This window comes from Diceros bicornis, chromosome 13, assembly GCF_020826845.1.
Source record: "Diceros bicornis minor isolate mBicDic1 chromosome 13, mDicBic1.mat.cur, whole genome shotgun sequence".
In the NCBI taxonomy this organism is placed as follows: domain Eukaryota; kingdom Metazoa; phylum Chordata; class Mammalia; order Perissodactyla; family Rhinocerotidae; genus Diceros; species Diceros bicornis.
Window position 1 is genome coordinate 49,862,486 of NC_080752.1, and position 17,383 is coordinate 49,879,868.

General features: G+C 50.8%; 2 protein-coding genes across 15 annotated transcripts in view; one reads left to right on the forward strand and one right to left on the reverse strand.

The window, feature by feature from the left end:
- Positions 1–7,890, reverse strand: part of KIAA0319L (KIAA0319 like) — a 97,084-nt gene extending 89,194 nt beyond the window's left edge. For 4 of the 7 annotated variants that reach the window (XM_058553649.1, XM_058553650.1, XM_058553643.1 and 1 more), the window contains exons 1-2: positions 7,457–7,665; positions 4,610–4,779 (exon numbers count right to left, since the gene is read on the reverse strand). In XM_058553649.1, coding sequence (XP_058409632.1) covers positions 4,610–4,751 — 142 coding nt within the window. In that variant the 5' untranslated portion in view covers positions 4,752–4,779; positions 7,457–7,665. Of the gene's footprint in view, positions 1–4,609; positions 4,780–5,077; positions 5,188–7,456; positions 7,666–7,788 lie in introns of those variants that run through there. The other 3 variants (XM_058553644.1, XM_058553645.1, XM_058553646.1) reach the window with 3 other exon arrangements.
- Positions 7,891–7,931: 41 nt separating this feature from the next.
- On the forward strand, positions 7,932–16,674 carry NCDN (neurochondrin). 8 transcript variants are annotated; one of them, XR_009221894.1, is made up of 9 exons: positions 7,932–8,458; positions 9,311–9,481; positions 10,598–11,566; positions 12,396–12,637; positions 13,185–13,409; positions 13,722–13,864; positions 14,672–14,742; positions 14,938–15,022; positions 15,162–15,232. XR_009221894.1 is itself a non-coding variant. In XM_058553651.1 (8 exons), exons 2-8 carry the CDS (start codon positions 8,426–8,428, stop codon positions 15,596–15,598), a joined length of 2,220 nt encoding a protein of 739 aa, XP_058409634.1. In that variant the 5' UTR covers positions 7,932–8,124; positions 8,391–8,425; the 3' UTR covers positions 15,599–16,674. The 8 variants fall into 8 exon arrangements, 6 of the variants coding, with proteins under 6 accessions (XP_058409634.1, XP_058409635.1, XP_058409636.1 ...); XR_009221895.1 differs by lacking the exon at positions 14,938–15,022 and having other exon boundaries at positions 15,162–15,240; XM_058553651.1 differs by lacking the exons at positions 14,672–14,742; positions 14,938–15,022 and having other exon boundaries at positions 7,932–8,124; positions 8,391–8,458; positions 15,162–16,674.
- Positions 16,675–17,383: the final 709 nt, after the last annotated feature.

Sequence of the window (17,383 nt, forward strand, 5' to 3'; positions counted from 1 at the left end):
TACTTTTTTCATTGAGAGAGAGGTTCTTTGAAGACAGACAGCCTCATCAATTTTCTCTGGACCATTTCATTAGCTTCCTAACAGATATCCTTACCTCTAGCCCTGACCTCCCTCCCCTTTCCATCTTCCTCCTATCCCCACCATTATCATTCTTCTATATTCCAGCAAAAATGATCTAGAAATTTACCAGTTTTACTGTTCTATTGAAAATTCCCAATAGCTCCCAATTTCCTAAGGCAATGACCTCCAAAGTAGAGTGTTTGCTTACAGGAGGTGCACAAGACAATCACCAGGGTATGAAAAGAAAATATTAAAACTATATTTGTTTTTTAGTTAATCCCTTTAAATTTTTGTTTTGGGTATCTCATATACATGAGACATTAGTACAATGGTACTTGCTATAATATATAAACAAACATATATTGGGGTACATCCTCAACTTTTTTTTATGGATCAGAGTGCGTTATCAAGAAAAGTTGTAGACCAGCTGCCTAAAAAGATTAAAATCGAAGCTTCTTTGCATGGCATCTAAGATCCTTCATGACCTGGCCACCACCTACCTCTTCAGGAGCTGCCATGGCAGCTTTGCTCTTTATATTCCAGCAGCACTAAACTGCTTAGAGTTTCCTCTATATACCAGGCTGTTTCACACTTTTGCCTTTGCTCCTGCATTCCCGTTGCCTGGGGATACCCTTCGAATCCTTCAAATTCAACCTTCAAAATTCTGTTCAGGCCTCAGCTTGTCTAGAGAGAATTCCTTGGTTCTCCCCCTTCATCTCCAAGCTGAATGCTTCTCTAGTTCCAGTCTGTCATTGCATCACTCTATCTTGTCACTTACCACATCACAGTTTTATATATCTATTTCCCTCATTAAACTGGAGTTCTTCCAGGGAAGGAAGTGTGTTGTACTCATCTTTATTACCCTCGTGCCTAACCTAGGACCAGACTCCTAGGAAATTCTCAAAAAATGGTTCTAAATTGAATACTTTTTCTCTATACTCAAAATACTTATTATGTGTGTAACCTACTTCCCAGAGGCAGAGGAACATCAGTAAAAGTTTTCCTAGCCACCTGTTAGCTTTAGGCCTACATTAGCCTCAATGACTCTCCTTGTTTTAGGTTTCCAGGGCCGGTTCAGGCCCTCTCATACCCTCAACACATGCACACATGACTCTTCAGATGTATACTTTCTTTATATATGTTAATATATTTATTAATATTTTAATCAGATCTTGCTGGTTTCAAAGGCATTGTGTCTCCTTAAGGTGTCTTTATATGCCTCTGCTCTGATTGTGTTGATTTTAAGCTTTAACTCTCAAATGATAGACTCTGTTGATTTTAAAGTTTAACTCTCAAAGGACAATCCTTTATTGCTAATTTATTTATTCAGCCAACAAATATTTTTACGATGCATTTCCTATGTGCCAAGCCATTGGTACTTGCTAGGAATACTCAGCACAAGTAAAACAGGTGAAATCCCTGCTCTCAAGAAGCTGACAATCTACTGCAGGAATTTCCAAATTCTTGGGGTCACCTCACCTTTGTCTCCAGATAATGATAATCCCCAGGTCAAAAATGCTATTTTTTAAGCCACTGACCAATAACATTAGGCAGAAAAATAGTGATTCAATGGCCCATAAGAAAAACACAGAGCATCTTTTATCAGACAAATTATAATCAATGCTTTCTAGCAGTGGGCTTCAGCACTGAACCCAAAGGCAGAAATAAAAAAGAATCCCGCGATGCGTAAGTCAGTGGGTGCCTGGGGCTCTACCAGAGATGGAGTAAACTGCTCAGCGGTAAACAGGAATGGGGATACCTGGAGAGTCTCCTTATTTTGGTTAGTTTTTCAAGAATAATCCATATAATCCATGAGCTAAATGACAGCAGCAAATAATCAAGAACGTATGTGATTTATCAGGGAAAATTTAAGAGCTCGGGTAAAACCTGAACAAACTCATGAGTAGATAAATACTGACTCAGGCTACCAACACTAAGTTTTTGCTGCTATTGTTTTATTGTTGCTTTTCCGGGTAGGTTTTTTGTCCCCCTTATAAAAAAAAGTCATATTTTGAGGTTGGATAATATTTCACAATGTGGACATGCCATAATTTCACCACCCTCCTGTTGTTAGGCAGTTGTAGCAACGTTTTACAACATAGAAAAAATGACTGTTGATGAACACTCATTCACAACTATCTAAATGTGTCCTCAAGATAAATCCCTAAAAGTGGCATTAGTAAATCAAAGGACATGAACTTTCTCAGGACCTTGATATTTAAGCCACAAAGTTCTCTGTTCAAACTCCCCAGCACAATATGAGGGCAACCACATTACTCCTTGACAGCACTAGATACTTTTATATTAATCTTCATCAATATGATAGATTAAAAAGGATTTTTCATTTTAATCTGCAATTCTTTGGTTAATAATGAGAATTAATATTTTTAAAATGTTTATAAACCATTTTAATTTCTTATTTATAGTACTCTCTGTTTATGTCCTTTATTCATTTTTTTCTAATATGATATAGTATTTTTTCAAAAACTGATGTGAAAGAGTTCTGATAAATTAAAATATATAACAAATCTGTCTGTCATGTGTTGACTGCATGTTCCCTCAGTTTGAACACACATGGTTCTTGGTTCTTCCATGGTAAAAGCTCCAAACTTTTCTAAAATGGAACTGGTACAATCTAATCCCCACCAGAACCACGCCTAACAATACCACCTTTGTGCCTTTATACTCAATCTGCTCACTGGGTACTGTTTTTAAGTCCCAAGCTCAAGGGATACTAAGACCAGCCCAATGAGCCCACAGTACTATGTGCTAACCAAGTGCTAGATTAGAAAATACAGAAACACTCAGAAATGCTTCTTCCTCCCCTGTACTTGGAATCCCTCAAATAACAAGCTGCTTGTCACAGTTCAGGGTAAAACACTGTCTTTGGTCCCCCGAAAGATCACCTGTGGTTGGAAGGCAGAGTAACAGAAGACAAAGAGCATGAGCTCTGGAGTCGAGAAACCTAGTTTCAGAATCCTGGCTCTGTCATATTCTTGCTGTGTGATCTTGGTCAAGTCATTTTGCCTCTCTGGGCCTCAATTTCCTTATCTATAAAGTGAGAATAAAACTGTTTTAGGGTTACCATGAGGATTAAATGAGATAAGAGATGTAATGTTTATAACCAGGGGTCTGATGTGTGGTAGGTGCACTTCAAAAAATGTGATTTTCCTTCTCTGATGGTGCTAAATCAGTTACTTATTTAATTCAAATGATCTTACATAAAATGTTGGCCTGAAATAGTTAGCTGTCCCAGCAAAGCATCATCTGGGTAAAAATCATTTAGGTCAGCTTTCTGTCAACTGCAATTTCCACTGCTATAATTATGCAGTCATCAACCACCAGTGCCAGACAACAAAAACCCCAAAGCTGATGTTACTGAAATTGCTAAATACAGTAATTACTTGATTCTCAAGATCATGATCACCAATTCTTTTAGGAAAGCAACAGAAATCTTTGTAATTATAGAAGCAAAAGGCTGATTAGTTATCTCAGACAGTGGTCTCTACAACAGGCTTTTGGTCACTGCCCAGAATGGCAGCATACTCAGAAGTCTTTCTCAAATTGCTGCTTTCTCACATTCCATACTCTGCAAGGAACCATGTCAACAATAGAACTGAAAGAAAAAAGACAGAAAGAAAGGATATTCTTTGAAATGTAGCCTTCTTGGCACTCTTTCCTGGCAAGAAGTTGTAGCCTGGTGAAATAATCTCTAGAGGAAAGCATACTTTAGGAAATCTATCAGCATAACCCCTTTCTATGGAAAAAGCAAGAAACACATTCTCCCTGTAAGTGTAGATTCCTTTAGGAAAGAAAAGGAAGCAAAATATCATTTACTAAGCACCTACGTTCAAGTGCTGTACTACATGCTTTAATTATATTATCTCTCAAATCAAGCTATGAGGTAGGTCTTATTCTTCCTTACGGACCATAGGTAACTTGCTCAAGGTTTTATAGTTATTAAGCAAAAACATTCAGCTCCAAGACTCAGGTCTGTCCAACTTTGAAACCTGTTTCTTGAGCCAGCCCTTGCGGCCTAGTGGTTAAAAGTTTGGTGCACTCCACTTCAATGGCCTGGGTTTGGTTCCTGGGCGCGGAACCATACCACTCATCTGTCAGTAGCCACGCTGTGGTGGTGGCTCACATAGAAGAACTAGAAGGACTTACAACTAGAATATACAATTATGTACTGGGGCTTTGGGGAAGAAAAAAAAAAACAGACCAGGGTGGGGGGGGTGGAGATTGGCTACAGATGTTAGCTTAGGGCAAATCGTTCCCAGCACAAAAAAAAAAGAAAAAAGAAACCTATTTCTTTTCACTATAACTTCATCAAATCTCAAAATGATCATGTCAATTCTCCATCATGAGAAAGAACCCAATTTAAGTTTTGGTTCCAAAACAAATAAGCCCAACAAACTGTCCACCAAAAGGATGATCATTTCTGTCAATTAGCAGATTGCTTTTCTGCCTTTTAACAGTCTTTAAACTAAACTGAAGGATTCATACAAAGTGCTCTTTTTTAATCTTAAATCTGTAAAGAAAATGGTACCTGTTGACAACCACAGAGCACTGAAGCAGAAGCAAGTATAAAACAGGTACAGGCTTCTCAACCACTCCACAGATGTCTGCCAACAAAATCCTGATAAAATCCGGGAAGCAGTGCTTGGCTCGACTCCCAGCCTCTTCTCCATGGCCTTCCAGAAAGGCGGAACCAGTCCCCTAGAAAGACAGAAAGAGAAGAAATTACACGCCAAGTAATTAATAATTGATTCCTGGAAATGTGGGATGCTAGAGAACGTGATAGATTGGGGGAAAGAGAAATTTCAAGTTTGTCTTTCACTGCTCATCCCTACCCATAAATCTTAAACCTGAGCTTTGACATAGCCTATAATTATCAGGAAAAAAACACAGCAAGGGATATGAAATGAATCTACTGTAAAACTGAAACACTTTCTATTCCACTATTTTCTAATCTAACAGAAAATCGTCTATGTGGAAGAACGGAAAGAGCACTAACCTGAAAAAAAGATCTGAGTTTCACTTCCAGTTCTGCTACTAATAGCTTTGTGACTTTGACCAAACACTTTCTTATTTATGAAAAGAAGAGGTTGGACCGTCAGAGGTAAACTAATAACCTGAGGGTTTTGTCTAGCCATGTTTTAAAAAAATTTTAATGGGATTGTCTTTAGGCAAGGCATGCACTCTCCAGTTTGCTACTGTCTCCACCACTATTATCTTAAAAATCTATCCAATTTATACTTCGATGTCACCTCCCTGATCCATAGAATCATTTGTAATTCCTGACTTGAATTCATATATACATTCAACAAATATTTACACAGTCCCTATTATGTGCTAGGCATTGTGCTGGCTACTCTAGAATCTAGGGGCTGAATGATTGATGTCCCTTCCAGAAGAAAAAAATTTTCCATCAGTTTCTTCTCTCTTACACAACTTCCCTATACTGTATAAATTATTATATAAATCTTGTCAACAATATGAGGGTGATTAAGTTCTGAAGAAGTAATTTAAAAATCTTCTGTCCTAAATGTGCACCTGTCATCCACATCTGGCAAATGGCACAGACTCACAACCCCGACCCCTAGCCAGCATACAGGGAGATTGGCATTGCATGGTTTGGGTATCAATGCTGACTAATACCAGGAAATAGACACACACACACACACACACAGTGCTGCAAAACTGAGGTACAGCCCACCCAAGAAAAGGCTTTCACTTCATCTTTCTCACTCACTTCCACTCATTCCTATTTCTAGTTGTTTTGTAGTTGTGTGTTAGGGAGCAGGAGGCAGAAGGGAGGCGTGTGGGCCAGAGACATGCTCAAGAGATTACGAAATGAAGCCTAAGTCAGAAAGTACATCCAGCAACTTCTCTAGCCTCCCAAGATGGAATGGTGTGCATGTGTATGTATCTTACCCAACACATTCCTGCCTACCACAAAAAGATTTTAAATTCAAGGTGACTCAACACCTGTCATCAATAGCGTGACAGGTGGGCGACAGAAGCATAAAAGAAATGAATAGGCTTTGAAAATGGGAGTAATCAACACTATTGGATTAGCAAGCTGATTAGAAGTGCAAAGTCTTACAAATCATGCATAAGAAAGAGGCAGGACTAATTTCCAGTGAACTCCCAACCAGTCATTCCCCTGAAACCCACAATCACCCAAGGGTGTGCACAAATCACTGCTAGAGTCCAGTCCAAGCCTTGCTGACCAGAGGCAGGAACAACAACACATCACCAAGATCGAAATGGTTTGTTGCAGAATCAAAGGGTAACAACCTAGGGAGAGAACACACACCCCCACAATACTCAACAAATGAAAATCTAGAAAAGCTTGCAATAGTTCTGGCATTTAGGGCGTTACAAGTACACCCGAAATAAAAGCTCTCTCTGTTGCAGCAGCTGTTCAGACAGAGCAGGGGGTAATGTTTACTTCATACTTCAGGTTGATGGGGGATGTATCATAGTTCAGTCTGTCAGCTACATACGTGGAACTCCATTTATGTACATAGCGATAAGATATGTTTGAATAACGACAGGGCACGTCTGAAACAGCCTATTCAGCTGGTATGAGTAATCAAGAATAAAGCTCTTTTAAAAAAAAAAGTCTCAGATATTCAGGAAAGTTACAGAACAGACTGCCATGAATAGCTTTGCTTATATTTGCAGACATTGTTTTCCAAACAGCTGGAAAAATGAACAGATTGTTCCGGGAGGTCGTCTTCCCAATTTGTTCCTAGCCTCCAGTCTGTTAATCACATAAGAAAGCACAGGGAGAGTCAGCTAATGCTCTTCACTGACTGCATCTATTGCCGGTTGGGCACAGCCACCACGAGGTGAGAGACGGCAAAGCTTTCCTGGAAGTCCGCCTGACATTTTCACCTTTGACTTCCTTCATTGCACCTTTGTGCTCACTGCAGTCACCACAGGACCCTCTGTGGGGCATAATTTTCCAAGTCCTGCATCAGGCAGGTCTCGCATCATAATTTACACATCGTGCTCAGCCCCGCCCCCCTTATTCTGCATCAATTTTCTCTTAGTGGGGAGACCAAAGACCAGAGACAGCAGCTAAGGCGGGGCTGCACACATCGAGGGAGGAAGGAAGACAGCAGCGCCCCGAGCCCAGTCTGTCTGTCACGGAATGGAGGAAGTTGCAGGACCAGGCCCGGGCCCGAGAGAAACGGGGTTCAGCCTGGGACTCGAGATCCGCACCTGTAAAGTCAGAAGCAGCTGGCTGTCCTAGCCAGGCCAGGAGCGCCACCTCCGGGTCCCAATACCCGGCCAGCGCACCCCCACAAATAGCCCGTCCCGCTTGCCCCTCCCCGGAGCTCGTGGTCCTCGGCCTGGCAGCCAGCCGCCCCCGGCCACCTACCGGGGCTCAGGGCCACACAGCGGGGCCCCGACTCTCGGCGGCCTCCGCCTCCTCCCGGTCCATGGGGTCGGGGCCCCAACTTTCGCTCCCCTCACCCAGAGGAGGAGTTAGAGGAATAAGGTAGTGCGGACTCCCCACCCGGACAGCTCCCTGTCGCCTCAGCCTCCCTGGACAGCGACGGCGGCCGGAAACGCCGCCTCCTCCCACCTCTTCGGCTCAACCCGGAAACACACTCTTCCTGCTAAGCAAGCCTTCCTAGCCCCCCGGAAGCTCAATTCCAGCCGCGAGCCCGAGGAGGAGGAGGGGCAGCGCTGGGGGGTAGAACTACGCACGAGCGACGGAACTTGGGCCCCCAGGCTGTCGCCTCCCGCTCTCCACAGGCAGTCTGCACCTTCGCCTGCCCTGCGCGAGCCCCAGGCCCCCGACTCAGGCAATACCCACAAAAAAGATGGCGGCAACGGCAGCACCCCCCCACGGTTTAGCGCCCAGCCGCGCCATTGGCCAGAGCCTGGAGTGAAGCCGCTGCGGATTGGTCGAGAGCACTGCGGGGGTGGGGGTGGAGCTGCAGCAGCCTGGAGCCGGGAGTGGGCAACGCGGCGTGAGCAGCGGCCCCAGGCTCCTGGAGCATCGCGCTCGGAGAAGACTTCGCCGTTCGGGGCCGCAGCCTGGTGAGCTCAGCCCCCTTCAGGCCCACCCCTACATCCCAGCCGGGGCTTCTCCGAGCCGGCGCTGATCGATGCGACACACCCCGGGGACCCTATCGCGACTCCATCGCGCCATATCGCGACATCATCGTGCCCTGTCGAGACTCCATTTTGTCACAGCCCTTTTCAATATATAGCTCTGTTTTTTTAATTTGCCTTGTCATCTTTGGGGGCTGTCCCATGTCGTGATTTTGCCGTGATCTCCGTGACATCACCGCGCCATCGTGAAGTGTGAGCTCATCGCCGCCTTGTCGTGACTTCATCAATGTCGTGTTGTGACCTGGCTGCAGCGGGACAGGTGGTGACCGCCAGGATCCCTCCTCCCCTTCTCATCTCCCCATCTCAGCAGCCTCGCTTCGATTATCTGGCTTTTGGAGTCTCCGTTGTCCTGGAAGCTACCCGGGACCCCTTCTTGCTTCTCCAGCCCCTGCCGCCGTCCACAGGCTGGTAGCGGGGCAGGGAGGGCTAAGAGAGGGAGCGCAAGGGGTTAATTCTGCTGCTGCTTCTGCTGCTGCTGCTGCTGCTGCTGCTGCTGCAGCTTCTGCCCGAGGGAGGGAAAGGAGAGGAGGCAAGGAGCCTGCGGGGGCGACTGAGAGCCCTGGCTGGAGGGGTGGGGTCTCCAGAGGGGCTTCCAAACCTTCCCTGGTCAGCGCCCTGCATCCTCAGTTCTGCTGAAGCTGGTCTCCTGCCTCTTCTGAAGAAGAGAGAGGAAAGGAAACCTAGGATGCCCTTTTCCCTCATGTCCTCCTGAGTCCGGATAATCGAACTTCACTCATGTATGTCTCCATTCCTCCCTGTCTGTTCTTACCACTCCCTCCATGTGTGCTTGGTGGAGGGAGATAAAACCCCGCCTCTGGTGCTAGGGGACAGCTGAGCAGTGGGGCCAGCCTCCTCCCACCCCCAGGAGATTGGTGAGGAGAGCTGTCCAGCGGAGCAGCAGGATGCATGGTTCTTCTTTCCCGCTTTCTGGAGGTGACCTTGGACCAGGTCCCTTCTTCATCCCTAAGGATTTGAGGGTCCGGCCCCTTAAAGAGGCTCCCCAAGGGAGGTTAGTCCTGAGGAGCCCATTCCTCTTGATCCTCCCCTCCCTCTGTGCTAATCCCTCCCTCCATCCTCCGCTCCCACCCCCACCCCCACCTCTCCTCTGCAGAGGGATGCTCAGTCCCTCTTGTGTTCACAGTTGGGCAAGGCGGGCATCATGGCCTCGGATTGCGAGCCAGCTCTGAACCAGGCAGAGGGCCGAAACCCCACCCTGGAGCGCTACCTAGGAGCCCTCCGTGAGGCCAAGAATGACAGCGAGCAGTTTGCAGCCCTGCTGCTAGTAAGGAACTGACTGAAAATTGGGAGGTGGGAAGGGCTGGGTGGTTGGGCCCCCTAGGAATGGGGTCAACAAGTCCCCAATGATATATAGGCAACCCTGGAGACACCAAAGAAGGCTTAAGACGCCTACCTTTGGACTCTTTTTTGCTCCTCTGAATATGGAGGCAAAGGGGAGAATGGGGGTGAATAAGGCTTGTGGCCCTAGGAGCCTTGGAGGAGGCTGCCTGGGTCTGCTCTCTGGGGCGTCCCAGAGCAGATGGGAGCTGACTCATAGGGTAACAGCAGCAGGTAGTAACTAGTGCAGAGTACTTGAGGGCTGGGGATGATTGTTCTGGGGGTGGAGAGAGTAGCAAAACTGGAAGTGACCAGGAAGGGGTCCCAGGGGATGGCCAGGATGGCAGTAGGTAGGTTGAGGGTAAGGGATCTGATTTGGGGCTTCACCCTATTGGAGGCACCCCAGCTGGGGACAGCAGAGCAGGAGCTGCAGTGCTGGGAAGGGGGGGTTGGTGTGTGGGGGGTGAAGGGAGGAGGGAGTACAGCCACTGTTTGCCATGGCAACAAGGAGAAGGCTCCAGAGTCAAGGGCTCACACTGCAGCAGAGGAGGTGTTTAGGTGAAATGTAAGGGGAAATGTTTTGACAGGCAGAGCGGCGAGACACAGGAGCCATTTCCCCTGAGAAGGTGGCAGGAATGGATGAGAGACTTCTCTGGAGGGAACAATTAGGGAGGGACCCTAAATCCTTGGAGAATTTTAAACACGGAATTCTAAGCCCCTTCCAACTCAGGTTGTAGGCATTCCAGTGCTGGCTGGGCATTTAGATTAGACATCAGGAGGAACTTCCCAACTCACCGGGTGATGAAGCAGCAGAATGAGTAGTTGAGGAGGACTAGACCTCCTTTCCGCAATTATAATCATAGATGAGGAGTCCCAGAGCTCACACCTGTCTGTCTCTGGGGAGAAGGAAGAAGCAGGATGAAATGACCTCTGGGAGGCTTCCTGAGCCCAGAGTGAGTCCCATTACATAACTTAATCCTGCTAATGGTCAATGCACCAGGGTGCAGGGGATAGTCTTTTCCACCTCTTTCTTTCATCCTACTGACAGCACATACCCCCTTAGGTGACCAAGGCAGTCAAAGCAGGTGACATCGATGCCAAAACTCGGCGGCGGATCTTCGATGCCGTAGGCTTCACCTTCCCCAATCGTCTTCTGACCAGCAAGGAGGCACCAGATGGCTGCCCCGACCATGTCCTCCGGGCCCTGGGCGTGGCCCTGCTGGCCTGCTTCTGCAGTGACCCTGAACTGGCCGCCCATCCCCAGGTCCTGAACAAGATCCCCATCCTTAGCACCTTCCTCACAGCCCGGGGGGACCCCGACGATGCTGCCCGCCGTTCCATGATTGATGACACCTACCAGTGCCTGACAGCTGTGGCAGGCACACCCCGCGGGCCCCGGCACCTCATTGCTGGTGGTACCGTGTCTGCCCTATGTCAGGCATACCTGGGGCATGGCTATGGCTTTGACCAGGCCCTGGCACTCTTGGTGGGGCTGCTGGCTGCTGCTGAGACACAGTGCTGGAAGGAGGCAGAGCCCGACCTGCTGGCTGTGTTGCGGGGCCTCAGTGAAGATTTCCAGAAAGCTGAGGATGCCAGCAAGTTTGAGCTCTGCCAGTTGCTACCCCTCTTTCTGCCCCCTACAACCGTGCCCTCTGAATGCCTCCGGGATCTGCAGGCCGGGCTGGCACGCATCCTGGGCAGCAAGCTGAGCTCCTGGCAGCGCAACCCTGCACTAAAGCTGGCAGCCCGCCTGGCGCATGCCTGCGGCTCCGACTGGATCCCGGCCGGCAACTCCGGGAGCAAGTTCCTGGCCCTGCTGGTGAATCTGGCGTGCGTGGAAGTGCGGCTGGCACTGGAGGAGACAGGCACAGAGGTGAAAGAGGATGTGGTGACCGCCTGCTATGCCCTCATGGAGTTGGGGATCCAGGAATGCACCCGCTGTGAGCAGTCCCTGCTGAAGGAGCCACAGAAGGTGCAGCTCGTGAGCATCATGAAGGAGGCCATCGGGGCTGTCATCCACTACTTGCAGCAGGTGAGGCTGCAGGGGCCTGCAGAGGGAGCCTAGTGTGGGGGGAGCCAGGAGGCGAGGGAGAGGGGGACGTGAAGCTCCTGCACTTCGCTGTAATGGGGAGACAGGGAAGATGAAGATGCACTGCGCAGGCTGGTCTCCAGCACTCTGGGAGTAGTGTGTGACCGAGCCTCCCTCTCCCTCCCTCCCTGAGCCTCCACACAAGCACCAAACCACACACCATATGTGCACTCACATCACAGCACACACACGCGCACACACAACACAGGAACCTCCCACTCACAACCCTTCCCCCTCCCCCCAGTACACACGCACAAAATCGAAGCAGTCTGTTCTGCTTGATCTATAGCATTGTTTTACACACATACACATACAAACTTGCAACGGTGCAGGGGAAAGGAGCAGGGCTGCCTGGTTCCTGGCCTCTGGAGAGGTTTAGCTAACTCCTCCCAGGTCAGAGCTGATGTAGAGGGAGTGTTTACTTAGACTTGGACCTGTGAGTTTCCTTCTAGCTTTGAGATACTTTAGAGATGGGGGCAGAAGGGGATGCGACTTGAGTCCCAGCAAGTGCAGGGCTATGTTGTCTGAAGTCCAGTTGGATCAGCAGACATGCGCTGAGGGCCTGCTCTGTGCCAAGCCCCTGTTGGGTGCGTCCCTACCATATGCTGGGTGCTGGGTACACAAGGCAGAATGAGGCTAAGTGCCTGCCTTTGAAGGGCTCGTGGGCCAGAATTCCCTTCCAGTTGTGTTACTCCTAGACTGGCTGGCATGCTGGCCAGGCACGGAGGGTCTCTGGTCCTGCTCCATCTCAAGGGGGGTCCCATGGCAACAGGTGGGGTCGGAGAAGCAGAAGGAGCCCTTTGTGTTTGCATCCGTGCGGATCCTGGGTGCCTGGCTGGCCGAAGAGACCTCATCCCTGCGCAAGGAGGTCTGCCAGCTACTGCCCTTCCTCGTCCGCTATGCCAAGACCCTCTACGAGGAGGCCGAGGAGACCAATGACCTCTCCCAGCAGGTGGCCACCCTGGCCATCTCCCCCACCACCCCAGGGCCCACCTGGCCAGGGGACGCTCTCCGGTAAGTTGGTAGTTACAGTCTGTCCAGCCAGACTGTTCTAAAGAAAAGTGTAACACAGGGACACCTCCTCCCCTCAAGCTGGGCTGTGCTGGGCTTCCAGATTGCCACATGAGATTGCCTTTAGGATTATTTCTGTTTGTTTTGGGGGTCTTGTTCCCACAAGACTCCTGGGCTGCCAGCATCCCTTGCCAACCCCAGATTTCTCTATCAAAAGAGAACTCGTGCTTACTGAGCATCTGCTACCTGCCAGGCATTTTGCTATATGCTTTACCAAAACGATCTCATTTGGTCCACACAGCAAATCTATGACATAAGTCTCATCCATGTCTTCCGGATGAGGAAACTGAGACTCACACCATGTGGCAGAGCCCAAGTTTGAGCCCAGGCTGTGAGGCTCTGAAGCTTGTGATTTTTCTGCAGTACTTTCAAGGATGTATCCTCCTTCTCCCCTGCTTCCATTTCTCTTAGGTGGGATGCCCCCAAAAAGAGAAGCCTGTGCCTTCATCTCTCCCAGCCCTTTATTCACCTCTCCCTTCCATACCCCCAGGCTCCTTCTGCCCGGCTGGTGCCACCTGACAGTCGAAGATGGGCCCCGAGAGATCCTGATCAAGGAAGGGGCCCCCTCACTCCTGTGCAAGTATTTCCTGCAGCAGTGGGAACTCACATCCCCTGGCCATGACACCTCAGTGCTGCCCGACAGCGTGGAGATCAGCCTGCAGACCTGCTGCCACATCTTCCTCAACCTCGTGGTCACCGCGCCAGGGCTGATCAAGTGAGGCCAGGGAGGAGGTTGGAGGAAGCAAGGGGGGCTGCTTACACTTGCCCCAAATCTTCAGTCTCCTACTTTGCTTCCCTGTGCCCAGGGGTTCCTAGTAGTGTGAGAGTGAAAGGGTGTCAGAATAGACAGAGCCACCCCACAGGAGGATTTGGCTTACTTGGAACCCCCCTGGGCATGTCTGCCTGCTCTAGCCATAACCCAGTCTCCGCTCCCCAGATGCCATGAGTGGGGCCCCCACGTCGCAAACCTTGGTCCTGGCTCTGCTAACCCCCAGCCTTCCCCCATATTCCCTCCCTTTCTCCCCAGGCGAGATGCCTGCTTCACGTCTCTTATGAACACCCTGATGACATCGCTGCCCGCACTAGTGCAGCAGCAGGGGAGGCTGCTTCTGGCTGCCAATGTGGCCACCCTGGGCCTCCTCATGGCCCGGCTCCTTAGCACCTCTCCAGGTAAGCCCCGGGGACCCAGTCCTAATGGAGGGGGCAGAAGACCTGGGTGGACCTGTTGTGTTCTGGGCATAAGCCACCATTTTCAGAAAATGGTTTTATAGAATTTTCCAATCAAGAGGAAATCTCTCAAGTATGTCTCCATCCCCCACCTCACCCCACCCTTCTTCCCAAAATGATAACGTTCTCTTCCTTCTGAAGACTTTTAAGGCAAGATCTGGTGGGTGTAAGTACAGGCCTGCTCAGAGGCACAGGCACAGGCACCTGGAATTCCCAGCAGCTCAAAGAGTCTGAATCCAGTGTTTTCAAGGTGGAACCGCCCCCTCCCGGGCCTTGAGTCAGAAACATGCCTGCTCTCCATTGAGGTTTTTCTCTGCTTAGCACCTCACCTCCCTCATGACAGGCTTCAAGCTCAGTGCTCCTCTGCACATACCTTCTCCCCTCACTGCCTCACTCTGGCTGTGTGCAGGGGGAGGGGCATCCCCTCCAGCCCCACCAGCCCTCTCTGTCTCCCACTTTGGCCGTGGGTGTCTGCTTGGGTCCCTCTGTCCCAGCCTGTTCCCTGTGCCCCATCTGTCAGGTTGGAGGAGCTGAGCAGATGCCCAGGAACAGGGTGTAACAAGCCCATACCCTCAGCTGCCTCTGTTTTCCCTGGGTGGGGATCCCAGCAGGGTACCGGGCAGTGGGAAAGGGAGGGTGTCCCAGTGGACCAGGAGCTCCCGCTGCCCTCTACTAGCCCCCACGCTCCCTCAGTCCCAGGCTGCATCTCCATAGCCCCCGAGTAGAGCCCCAGTGCTGGCTCACCCACAGATGCCACCAGGTTAGACTAACAGCCTCCGGGAGAAGCATCTGCAGTGCAGGCGTGAACCCCTGCCAGGCAGGTGAGCAAAGCCCAGGTCACCAGCCTGTGGTCCCCTCTGGCACCCTCTTCTGGCCCAAGAATCAAATTGGTGCATCTCCTTAGCCTGTTGAGGAGCTCTAGGCCCAGCACAGGCTCTTGTCAGCACTCAGACTACAGGAGGATCTGACCATGAGGTTGAGTGTACCAAGACTATTACATTTAATTCTCACAACAGATGTCTAAGATTAGCACTATTGGCCCCGTTTTACAAGTGAAGAAACGAGACCCAGAAAAGTGAATTACCCACAGTGAAGTCAAAGGTAGGGTTTGAACCCAGGCAGGCTGATGCCAGGCTGTGCTTCCGCTCCCTGAGTATGCCCACCCAGGAAGGGAAAGTAAGGGTCTGGCAAAGCGGCCGGCCCTTCTGGTTCATGCCCCCACTCCTTCCTTGCCTTCTAGCTCTTCAGGGAACACCAGCATCCCGGGGTTTCTTCGCAGCTGCCATCCTCTTCCTGTCGCAGTCCCACGTGGCTCGGGCGACACCTGGCTCAGACCAGGCAGTGCTGGCCCTGTCCTCTGACTACGAGGGCATCTGGGCCGACCTGCAGGAGCTCTGGTTCCTGGGCATGCAGGCCTTCACAGGCTGCGTGCCACTGCTGCCCTGGCTGGCCCCCGCTGCCCTGCGCTCCCGCTGGCCACAGGAGCTGCTCCAGCTGCTAGGCAGCGTCAGCCCCAACTCCGTCAAGCCTGAGATGGTCGCCGCCTATCAGGGTGTCCTAGTTGAATTGGCACGGGCCAACCGGCTGTGCCGGGAGGCCATGAGGCTGCAGGCGGGTGAGGAGACGGCCAGCCACTACCGTATGGCCGCCCTGGAGCAATGCCTGTCCGAGCCCTGAGGGGGTGCCCACTGGGGACTGACCCGGGGGCGGGCAGCGAGGGATGGAGGGAGGAGGCATCTTCCCTGAAGCCCCCAGACTAGACCCCCCTCCCCAAACTTCCCCCTCAAACACCCCAGCTTTCTGGCTTTTCTGAGGGCAAGGGCATGGTGCCCACCCTTCAAGTGTAAGGAACTGCGTACCGCCCCCTGGGCCCGCTCAGGGGCAGGGATTGGCTTGGAAATCAATGTGGCTGTCCCCGCCAGGCCGGGGAAGGTTGGAGCAGCCCCCAGGGAGGGGGGCACTAGGTGTCATTGTGCCCGATGTCTGGGTCCCCCACAGGAGGGAGGCCCCAGCGTAGAAGAGGGCTGGCAGGAGCTGGCTGCCTCAGCCCATGTGCCCTGCCGGCCAGGGCGTGGGCTCCCCTAGGCTGTGCCCCTCTGGCCTCCCAGGTCCACGTCCTTTAAATTGGCCATTTGGTTCTTGCCCTTGGCCCCCTTGGGCAAAGAACAGGCTCTGACCATTGACATCGCAGTTCTTCCTATCAACTTCAGTGACCCAGAGTCTGAACTGTCCCATCGTTCCAGGGAAACCTGGGGCAGACAGGCCTGGTGCGGGGTGGGGAATCTTCCACCTGAGCTTCCTTGAGGAGACCCAGGAGCCCTTGGGCCCTGGTCTCTAAGCTTTTGTGTCATGTTGCAGCAGAGTGACAGTGGGGGTTGGGGGGTTATTTATTTTGCCTGTCCTTATCCCTGATTGGATACCTGAGCATCTGATCCCTGTCCCTCTGGTGCCATCTGGCCCGGCTAAAGCCAGGAACAGGAGGGGCCCTTCCCCAGAATCCGCATGTTTCCCTAGTGACTGCACCCCGTCGCCATCGTGGTGCCTGGCTTTAACTCCCACCCCTGCTATGATTCCTCTGCAGAGAGACGCGACTGGCGGCTCCAGCAGGGACTACCTTTCTTATAAACCCGGGGGGACCCCTCCCAATCTGATCCCTTGCTTCCCGCCCCCCTTCCCTCCCCCAGTTCGTTCTGTGATTGCCAAGTTCAAAGCTGTGCACATGTGGACGCTCAATAAATGTTCATTGGTGACAAGATGGCTCCTGTGTGGTCTGTTCTGTACCTTCTCTTTCCCTTCCAGGCTCTAGCAGCTCACAACTACCATTTGCTGAATACATGCCCTGCTAAGCACACTTCACAAGTGCTGTCTCATTCAGCCCCCCCGCAAGAATCCTACGAAGCAGGCATTATCCCGATTTTACAGGAGAAGAAATTTAGGCATGGGGAGGTGATTGGCTCAAGGTGTTGCAGAGCCAAGACTCCACGCAGACTATCCAACTTCCCAGCCCACACCCTTCGTTGCTAGAGCAAGGTTGCAAACTCAGATGTTAGTGTGGCCAAGCCTAGCGGGGGTTCTGGTGTGTACACATGAAGTCCTGCCACTCCACGTCAGTAGTATGTTGCCAAGTGGCACTGCCACATCCTCCAATTTTTTTTTTTTTTTGTGAGGAAGATCAGCCCTGAGCTTACATGTGCCAATCCTCCTCTTTTTGCTGAGGAAGACTGGCCCTGGGCTAACATCTGTGCCCATCTTCCTCCGCTTTGTATGGGACGCCGCCACAGCATGGCTTGACAAGCGGTGCGTCGGCGTGCGCCCAGGATCCGAACCGGCGAACCCCGGGTCGCTGCAGCGGAGAGTGCACACTTAACCACTTGCGCCACCAGGTCAGCCCCCACAGCCTCCAGTTTTCAAAGAGAAGTCAGAAATCCTAATTTTTATGTGAAATCTGATTTTTGAACATCG